A 10,708-nucleotide genomic window follows, 5' to 3' on the forward strand; every position below is an offset into this window, starting at 1 on the left:
CACTGCACAAGAAGGGTTGTCTCCCTCACTCCGTTTTTCTTGATTAAGGGACACACTCTTCTATGGTCCAACATATGGTTGTGATTGAAACGAATTGACCAGCTTAAATAGCAGCTAAGTATATTCTGTGTTTTTCTCTCAGTATCATAGTGGTCCACATGCCAGTCAGCTGGAGCTTGTACTACTCAACTGGAACTGGCTTTTTTCTCTCTCTCTGCCCTTAAAATGTTGCCTTATAAGGGAATTTATTCTTCCCCTTAAAAATATTATGTTCCTATCTCATGTGTTACAAGGCCCTGCAGAAAAGCCAAAGTCTGGGGAACTGAAAAAAAATGTAATTAATTAATTAGTTGCCCATCTCCCCAATAGGGCAACTCTGGGTGACTTAATGAGGTGAAAGGCTTTGGCAAATTGTTCAAGCAACCAATTGGTTGTTAAGTTTGCTGTAAATGAAATGTAATGGGACTCCGGAGATGAAGCTTAGGTTAAATGAATTATACTGAGTACCCTAGCAAGGAGCTGTCAAGTATTTTAGTTGCTCTGACTGTTCCTGTCCTTCTGTTCATGTTGTGGGATTGTATTCCTACTCAGTTCTTGTAGATTTTGTGAAAACCACTTTTGCTGATGTACTACAGCAGTGGTTCTCAACCTGTGGGTCGGGACCCCATTTGGGGTCAATCGGCCATTTCACAGGGGTCGCCAAGCAAGGCTGTCCGCCATTTTTTTTGTCCGCCATTTTTTTTGTCCGCCATTTTTTTTGCCCACCATTTTTTCCCCTTTTCCGGTGGGTGCCTTACCTCCCTTGGGCTGGGCCAGCTGGTGGTCGGCCTGCTTTGTCTCTGCCGCTTGCCAGCTACGCCTCGGCCGGCGCAGGGGGCGGAACCACGCATGCGCGGCGCTCCCGGGCAGGGAAAGTCCTCGACTTACGACCGGTTGGGTAGTCCTCGACTTACGACCGGTTTAGTCCTCGACTTACGACCGGTTGGGGTCGCGGCATTAAAAAGGTTGAGAACCACTGTACTACAGGTTCAGTGATTTTAAGGGACATTGCTGTGATGTAAGATTATCCAAATCACCTTGAACTTTCAGTCATTTTATCTGATCCTCCTTTTTTGCTCATTTATTCGGGCATTTGTTGAATTCTGTACTTGAACATGTCAGTGTGAGCAAACAGCAATGAAGATGTATTTTGCCTTCTTGGGAAGAAATGTCCTTTGCTCCTAAATAAAATAGTATTCAGGTACCATTTTAAACAGATGTCCTGTACAGGAATAATTAAAGCATATTATAGCTGACTGTGGGACAGAAATGAAAGAGTAATGCTAGATTATAGACAAATACTGAAAACTGTTGAGTTACAAATATTTATATACAATATGATTCAGAATTGTTTATGGTGCTTGTGCCATTAACTACTGGGGAGAAGGATTCAGTAGGTATCACCTTGCACAGGCTGACCTTGACATTATGGTAAATCTTTGTTTACAGAACTTCTTGCTCTTTCACAGGTCTGAAGCTGTGAAATTGACGAGAGTATTTCTTTAAAAGTTGAGAAGCCTGCATTGTATGGTAATCTCTGAAGCCTTTCAAAGAGCTTTATGGATGGAAAAAGGGAGGAGGGTCAGAGGGTACCCTAATCAAACAAAAGTTGTGAAGATCAAACAATTAATGGCAATAAGGATGGGCAACTATGGCAGATGGAGCAAAGTATCTTTTTCTAAAGTGGACTTCAGCCAACCAGCTGAAGCAGTATGGGGTTTTGTGTGTGTGTGTGTTTGTGTGGGAGCGGATGCCTGCTTTTTGTTCTTAAAGTGACCTATGTTCACTGCCCAGTCCATGGAATTCAGCACTATCCTACATTCTATACCTTTGTGACAACGCCATAGCCTTTGAATGCTGCCTTCGGTTCTGCCAAGGAGAGAAAGATATATCAAGTTGGGCTTGGCTTTGTAGGCCAGATGGGACTTTTGATCGTGTTACTTCTGATGCAGAAATTACTGCCTGTGCCAAGTCTCCAAAGGTAACAGTTACAGCTTCATGCCTCAGTACTGATCCTGTGTACCTGATATATTCATAGTTACGATGGGAAAGGAGCATTGATGGGCCACCTGGCTTGAGAAATCACATACTGGTGCCAACTTCTCCATTCATACACATTTTAAGGAACATTTTATTCTTTTTAGCATTGACAGAAGTTTGCAAGTTCAGTATACGCTTAAGCTCACTTTCAGGAAAAACTGAGGGATGAATTCCAATATTATTTAATTAATTGAAATTAACCACTGTTTTGTCAGAAAAGACTAAAACACCTGATATCTGATTGGAGTGAGGCATGATATGCCTGTTAAGTTTCGGTGGTGGGTTTTTTGTGGAGCTTTTTGGTATTTTTTTTTCCTACCGGACACCTTGAGATAAGACTTTACCTCAGAAAGTTGCAATTACATGATGTCAGTGTGTAATTGCATATCTCAAGGAGAGAGGTGAGAGATAGTGACAACCACAGATAATATAAAATGCTCATTACCCAACATGCAGTTTTGTCTTTAATAAATAAATTTTATATAGTTACCAGCATATTTCAGGGCAGAACATATCATTTGTTCATTACTGGTGTTTGTTTTTTCTTCCCCATTTTATTTTCATATTTCATTATATCTGTGACATTGTGATCTTGCACACAAGAACTCTTTTTTAATCACTATATTGTGTAGAAAATGGTGCTTGGTAATTTTTTTTTCTCTCTAACAAGTGATATTTGGACTGATACAATCATAGAGTATAAAATCTGAAGGAAACACATTTTCCTAGAGCAATTTAGACCATGGACTATGTATTTTAAGGGAGAGATTGGAATAGAAAAGAAAAAGTTACAGGACCTGCATACATATTCTTAGACATTAAATTCATATTTTAAAAAATAGAAATAATTTCATTTGTGAGGATTATCCATAAAACCTAAGGATTATTAAAACAAATTAGTTCCATCCATTAATTATACATGCAGACTTATTTCAGTCCCATTCAGGCGCAGAAAAGTACATTCCAATGGGCACCTGCAACAAATAAAACACTTAAATTGAAAGAGAGCCAGTGTGATTCCACACTGCGGAGTACATCAGATTTGCAAGTCCTGCAAATCTGCAACCAGGCACTCCTCTGATGGGGTGTGGGAGGATTTCCTTGGAGGATTTGCTCCTTCAGACTCTACATCTAATACCAATATGAAGAGAATTAAGGTTGAAATATGTAAATGGAAGTTTATTGATGATCCATTAATTGGATTTTACAGCATTTTAATACGTTTAGGGATTCAAGATATGATGCGGTTATGGAGGATTTATGATAGCTACTGTTAAAAGAGCAATTTAGAATTTAATCGCTTGGTTATCTGCCCATGAGATCTGTCAAAAGAAATGATGAGGAAATTGCCCTGCATTGATTTGTTGTTGTTTTTTAAACAAACACTTTAAGGGCTTTAAAGCAGTAATCATAGCCCTTCCTGATCTTGTGCTCTCCTATGGCAGATTCAGTCGATCTGTCCCAGAAGACTTCATCGCGCCCTTGGAGCTCCAGCAGAAACATTTTGGCTTAGTGGATGGTATGCACGTATTAAGTTTAGTTCCTATTTTCTGGCATCAGGCATGGCTGGGTAAAGGCACATTGCTACTGTACATCTCCACTGTATTAACCCCAGGGCAGCTAAGGGTAGCTATGCTGTCCTAGGCAGGGGGCCACATTCACACAACTTGTTTTGCTGTGCCCTTCCCCCTCCTGTCCTAGAACCTCAGGAAATCATGCTATTGTCCCCACAATGTGCCCATTCTCCACATCAGGGACAGGTCTGTGTTATGCTACTGTCCATACAGTTTTTACCCTGTATCTCCCAATCTTGGCAACTTTAAAAAGTGTGAGCTTCTATTTCCATGTTGGCTGGGGTAATTCTCGAAGTCCACACACCTCTTAAAGTTGCTGAGCTAAACACTGGCTTAAATACACATGAAAATGTGACCTCCAATTGGCATGTGGAACACTGAGTGCGCTACAGTGTTTGTCTTTTTTTTCTCTTTTCTCTTTGAAATTGGAATTCAACCAGCCAACTATTTAATGTATCAATCTCAAGTGGCAACAAAGAGGGATTTTCCCTCTCCCCTTGATCATATCTCTTGGGTACCATCTATTCTAGTAGATATGTGCAGCCAAGATACAATCACGTCTGAGGGCAGTTTGAGAGTTTGAGTTCAATACCCTATGAACATAACATGAAGTAAGAAAGCAAGGAGACAGGATTTGCCTGGGAAAAGAATTTCCTGTCAGGCAGGCTATAAAAATGCAAGAACAAAGTCCTTCCAATTACACTTTCCAATGCGTGCCTTAATGGACTTGTTACTTACAAGGCTTTGCACTCTCCAGATCAGTCAGTTGACCGGTCAGCCAATCAATTACAAAAGGAAGTAGCCATGGAAGTTAGTTTCTCCCTTGCAGCCAAAAGAGGGTTGAAATGGGGTCTACACATGTGTGACTAGTGCCTGCTTGTGGGCACTCTGGGGATGTATAACCATCATAATAATCTTTCCCATTCCTACTACCTGCAGTATTTCACAAGGTTGTGTTTTCACAGATTATGGCCTTAAACCACGCCATCCCAAGTTCCAGATACGGAAACGGCGTAAGGAGTCAGAAACATTGCACAGAACACATAAAAGCAAGAGGGATGAACCAAATTTTGAAGAGTATTATTACGATGACCTCCTTTGAAAAACGACAAGAGAAATATCCTGTTTTCCATAGTCTTGCTTGATAAAACAGCCAAATGCACAGAGGAATAAGCCCCATCCTGTTACTTCACACTATTCTAGAAACTATCCATGCAGCTCTGTATTTTCTATGTGTCCCTATCATAAGCACAATGTTTTAAGGTGAGATTGGCATTTGTAGATTCTTAGCTTTTCTTTCATGCTTTTAATTCCAACTATGCTAAATAATATTTGGAAACTTTTGGCTATTGGCTGGAGATAAGACTTCCAATTCCAATGTTGAAGCTGTGTAGTGAAAAATAAGTGTCCAATATTGTTTTTAGTGCCATGACTATTTTTACCTCTCTGTCACCTTTCCAGTGATTCTGTCTTTGGATTATACCTCACATTAGAATTCTAATTTGTATAAACTAATGAGCAGATTTTGTTGTTTACAATTTCAACAATTATTAAATAGATCTAGCTCTCAAAAGCCTTTCTGTCTGTGTAGTGCCATTCATTTATGTAATATTTAATAAAAGTACAGATCCAAAACCCTCTAAGAGCATTTTAGAGCATGCCTGCTTAGTAGGTAATTACATATTTGGCTGAAATAACGGCTGGCATTAGAGAAAGGCATTGGTTGTAAAGCTGATTCAGGTTCCTAAGTTCCAATATCTCAAAAGCCTTTATTTTTATCCCATCTTTTATTATTTTTATAAATAACTCAAGGGGGCAATAATACCTAATACTCCTTCCTTCTATTTTCCTCACAACAATCTTGTGAGATGGGTTGAGCTGAGTGTGACTGGTCTGGTTTTCATGCCTAAGCGGGACTAGAACTCTCAGTCTCCTGGTTTCTAGACTGGTGCTTTAAACACTAGACTAAACCAGCTCTTCTTTAAGAGAATGTGAGAATACAGCTATTGAAGCAGATTTCTGGTGACCATGAAGTGGTAGAAAATGGTAACCTCCAACACAAAAAAAAACAGGGCCCTCCACATTATACATAACAATAAAAAATACAGAGATAACTTGGCTTACAGGGGTTTCTATGTAAGCCCCCTAGCGGAGATGCAGGAAATGAATCTTGAAAAATATATAAAGGGGGGGGGGAATGCAAAAAAGAAGTTGCTTCGTATGCCCCCGAATGACCATTCCATACAAGCCAAACCGGACTCTAATATAAAATGATTCTGCAATGTATACAACATACAATTCTGAAAACTGCAGGCATGTAAGAATTCTCTTAATTTTCTTCTCAAACGTGGGTGGATGGGTACGTTATACAATGCTATCTATTGTAGCATCTACGTGGGCTCCTGCAATTCGATCCTAAGGGCTTCAAACAGTTGTTAAAAGACCTCATAACACAAAAGCCACACCATTCCTTTGAAACATCAATGTTTAATCATTGTTGTCATCAGAGCAGATCCAGCAGAAGAACAGAGCCCTCTGCCTGGAAAACGGGCTTGTAGGCAGGGGAGGAAGGCAAAGGCACACCTTTCTGCAGCTCCTGGCTCCTTGTTACCCATGCTAGTCCTGTAGGTTTTGCCTCTCCACAGGACCTCACTACTGTTTCCTGATTCAGCATTGTGCTTAATGGCTGGAGCAGCTCCGAGCCCCCTAATATGGATGAATCAGATACACGGCTCTCGGTTCACTGCAGTACCCAGATTACTCTCATCCCTTTGAGTTTAGGATTTGCAGATAGATAAAGGAAAAGGGATAGCACAATCAGAGTTGCAACAGAGGGATTTTTCTATATCAGATAGGAGTACAGTGGTTCTTTCTAGTTTTCACCTTCAGCCTCCCACAACCTGGCACCCACAAGATACATCGGGACTATAATTCCAGAATTCTCAAACTCTCCCTCTCTTTCAAAGCCCAGGTGCCAAAGTGTCTCTAGTACAGTAATCCTGGATTACTTTTACAGACATTGGAGGTCAAATACAAAGTGGATTTCTGCTTACTGGGACTTGTCAGAAATCTTTTGCTTAGCTTCCACGCACGTTCCCATCCAAGATTTTGATTTATCATTTCTGTTATCTTTTATCTAACGCTGATATATCAACGATCCAATTTTCTCGGTGGAAGTCCAGCATTCCTGTCCTATTAAACAGCAAATGTTAAACGTGGAATATGTGGCAGACTACAGCAGCCTCCAGCACATAGCAGGAACCCACAAAAGTGTGGAGGAGTTTCTTTGCCCAGGCACCAAACCAGCCCCCTCCTATGCCAAACACATGGGATATTCAACCCTGCCTGTTCTCGGGCCAGTGCTTTGCTTGCTCATCCAGATGTGTGGGGGCAGCAACTGCTTTCACCGGTGGCATTTTTCTTTGAATTAAAGAAAAAAGAGAATGTATTTCTTTAAAAATAGTAATCCCCATGTTTTGCCACCCATCCCACCCATTCTCAACTCCCCAAACCCCCTGCCCAAGGAAAGGAGGTGTACTGAAAGAGGAGGGGCTCTGCATATGGAGGGAAACTGCTCCCATGCCTCTTCCTCCTTCAGTCTTGAAGCAGCTTGTCCATGCACAATGGGGAAATGGCCCTTGTCTATACACGAAGAGGGGGCTGGGCCTGCCCCTACTCTAGATAGATATCCTCTGTGGGGCACGTATATTCCACACATTCCTTGTAGAACTGATGGAAAGCCTTCCTGCAAAAGAACGAGAGAGAAAAAGATATTTTGAACACTGATGGGAAACTACAAAATAAACAAGAACTGGAAGAACAGGGCATAGAGCTATCATGGCAGCCTCATTTGCAAATGCAAATGAGATACAAGAAAAATGCAAAAATATATGGTTTTTACAAAGATCAGACAGCGTTTGATCAGATACTATTGTCCTCAGATGATAAATCGATTAAGAAATTGTACAGTTTTCTGTTAAATTTAAAGATGGAAGATGAACAAGTTAAAGAAACAATGATAACTTGGGCAAAATTTTTTGGGCACAATGTAGAGTTAGAAAACGTATGGGAAAGAAACTATAAAATAACAAGGGCAGCTACTTATAAAGAAAATTTATACAAAATGTTCTGTAGATGGCACTTACCACCTGCAAGACTAGCAAAAATGTTTAAAAATATGTCTGGCAATTGTTGGAAATGTAGACAAAATCCAAGCATGTACTACCATCTTTGGTGGACATGCCCTAAAGCAAAGAACTTTTGGTCAAAAATACATAGGTGGCTAGAGAAGATAACAGGAACACATGTAGACTATAAACCAGAACTATTTCTTTTAAGTATAATTTCAGAAAACTATGATAAAGAATGTGTATACGTAACATTACATGTATTAACAGCAGCGAGAATTACATTTGCTCAATATTGGAAAAATGAAGAAATACTATCTGAAGAAGATATAATTAAGAAAATCCTGGACTGTGCAGAAATGGATAAACTCACATTGAAAATGAAAGGGAAACAAGATTCAGAATACTTCCAAACATGGGAAAATTTTTATAAATGGTTAGAAAAACAATAAAGGGTAGGAATAGAAACTGTATTACTATTAACGTTAAATATGTAAACCCAGACAACACATTGCTTACTAAATACTAAAGATTGTTATTGTAAAAAAGTAATTATACGCACGCACACACACACACAGAGAATGAGAGAGAAAAAGGTATAGCGAAGAGAGGCTAGATGTGTATCATAGCATATAGACAGAACAAATTTGCTTCATACATTCTTTTTAAAGTTTTTCATTATTTAGGGCTGTATTTTCAAACATTTTAGGAAAAAGAATCAGATCTCTCTAAAATAGTCTTTAGTAACCAGGCTAAATACAGCACATCCCACAAATGCAAAGATCTGGCAGAATAACCTGCTTACTGCACATATTATGTGCCAACTGCACAGGAAATGACAGTAAGTTATGCAAGAACTTGTGCCAAATATCTGAGAAGCAAGTACCATAAATCTGTAGTAACTCTTGTTTTCCAACAAACAGCATTTCAGAAATGGACTTTTCACAGACATGCTGTAGTAGCTCTGACCTCATGCACATATATTAATGTTCATGCAAATAGAACATTTAGGCACAGATATGTATAAATAGGCCTCAGAAAAATGCATCAACCTTAATGAATTCTTTCTCCACACTGTGGTGGGCCTGAGCAAAATGCTATGTACTGAAAAACAGGAGTATCTCCATGAGCCATTAAAACATCTTAATGGTGAAGAATTCAAGCGCTAGATTGCTTTTCTAAGAATATCCTGACTCAATACTGTAGGTTTTTCCAGGAAATGGATTATATTTCTATGAACTCATTAACTTTAATGAAGACGGTTTCCAGTCAAACCTTGCAACTCCCTGAAACACGTCTTCATGCCATACCAATGGGATTCTAAGCAAACTGAAGGCAGAATTAGAATTCTGATTAAACTATGTTTACCCTCTATTGCGCATTGAAAACTGACTAATCCCTGACCCCAGCAAGTATGCTGTGATCACTGCTGCCACCAGAGCTGCATACTACACCTGTTATCTGAGGCCAGTGCTCCTTTCCCTTTGATCAAATAAAATCCTTAGAAAAATGAAAATCCAGGACTGACAGCCAACAACTCACCCTACAGACTCTGCAAGTGGCTTGGTGGATTCCTCCGAGACGAAGACATGGCATGCAAATCTGTGGTCAGCAGGGTGCTTGGTAATGAACCCAAAATATCTGACGGAAAAAATAAAAGTTGTTAGCTGCCCTGAGAGAACATTTGTGGAAAAAGCAAGATATAGGTTACATTAGTAAAGATGAGATAGATAGATAGATAGACAGACAGACAGACAGACAGACAGACAGACAGATAGATAGATAGATAGATAGATAGATAGATAGATAGATCCAGTAATAAATACATAAACCTATACCAACACCTCAATTGTCTGGGATGTTTTTTATATATTTCTTAATTCAATTTATATTTAGAAAATGAGAACTATGTACTGTATTCCTAATGTGTCTACACAATGGATTATCTTAAAGCATTAAGTTGGGCCCAATTTAGATCCACTTACCAAAGTAGGGCTAGAAGCAGTTAACCTTTTAACAAATTAAAACAAAATCTAGTCTAGGGTTGTCTAGGACTGTGCTTTGTTGCTTGAGCTCCCCCTAATCAGAACATTAACATTCACAGACATATAAATGCAACACCTATGCAACTGTTTCTGAATGATAGGCACATATGTTCCTTGATGTGCAGTGATGGAGAAGTCCGATCCAGGCTTTATTCATGATTCAATAATCCTCACTAACAAACCCAAATTCATATTTATCCATTAGAGGTCTTTCCAAAGTTATTTATAATATGAAACTGTAAAATGTATTATCAATTTATCAATAGTTTTAAAATGTGTTAGTTAAAATAAATTTTAATCATTTAACAGGAGCAAATACTATGAAATCTTTTCATTTAAAAGCCACAGAGAATGAACATTTTGAAAATCTTTTTGCATATTGTAAAATTCCAATGAAGAATTTTAAAGAATATTTCTACATGCAGAGACAAATACAATTGTCTCATTATTCATGGTAGCTAGGTTTTGTAAAATTGCTGGGAATTTTAAAGTAGCAATTGCTGAAACCTTAGCTAGGAATGTAGGCGTCAAGTAGTTCAAATATTTTGCTGCTTAAATGTGGAAGTATCAACAATATTAATTTTGCAGTTCCAAATACATTTTTGTGAATAAGTGAATTCACATATGCTGAGTTCATAAATAATGAGAATTGCCTGTAGATCCAGCTAAATTCTCTCCTTGAAAGGGTTAGGGTTAGGTGCCTATCTCTAAAGCTTGGTAACCAAACTTAGCTTAAAGTCAGGTGAGAAATAAGAAACTCCAACTATTTATCTTTCAACATTGGCAAGTTCCTTCAAGTATTCTCTATTCTCAGCAGTTAAAACAACAATGCCAGCAACTAATTTAGCTGGTACAAAAGTGGTATACTACGATATGCTTATAT

At 38.9% G+C, this 10,708-nt stretch overlaps 2 protein-coding genes across 2 annotated transcripts in view; one reads left to right on the plus strand and one right to left on the minus strand.

The window, feature by feature from the left end:
* The first annotated feature begins 1,958 nt into the window (after positions 1-1,958).
* Positions 1,959-4,755, plus strand: CUNH11orf94 (chromosome unknown C11orf94 homolog). Its single transcript, XM_029286370.1, has 3 exons — positions 1,959-2,020; positions 3,531-3,598; positions 4,619-4,755. The coding sequence occupies exons 1-3, from the start codon at positions 1,959-1,961 to the stop codon at positions 4,753-4,755; spliced, it is 267 nt and encodes an 88-aa protein (XP_029142203.1).
* A 2,443-nt stretch (positions 4,756-7,198) lies between these two features.
* The window catches only part of MAPK8IP1 (mitogen-activated protein kinase 8 interacting protein 1), a 23,334-nt gene continuing 19,824 nt past the window's right edge, over positions 7,199-10,708 (minus strand). Inside the window, exons 9-10 of the mRNA XM_015827042.1 lie at positions 9,323-9,421; positions 7,199-7,398 (exon numbers count right to left, since the gene is read on the minus strand). Of these exons, the coding sequence (XP_015682528.1) occupies positions 7,326-7,398; positions 9,323-9,421 (172 nt within the window). The 3' untranslated portion in view covers positions 7,199-7,325. The remainder of the gene's footprint in view (positions 7,399-9,322; positions 9,422-10,708) is intronic.

The sequence above is a fragment of the Protobothrops mucrosquamatus genome, unplaced genomic scaffold (assembly GCF_001527695.2).
Source record: "Protobothrops mucrosquamatus isolate PMUCROS unplaced genomic scaffold, P.Mucros_1.0 scaffold3457, whole genome shotgun sequence".
Taxonomy (NCBI): Eukaryota; Metazoa; Chordata; class Lepidosauria; order Squamata; family Viperidae; genus Protobothrops; species Protobothrops mucrosquamatus.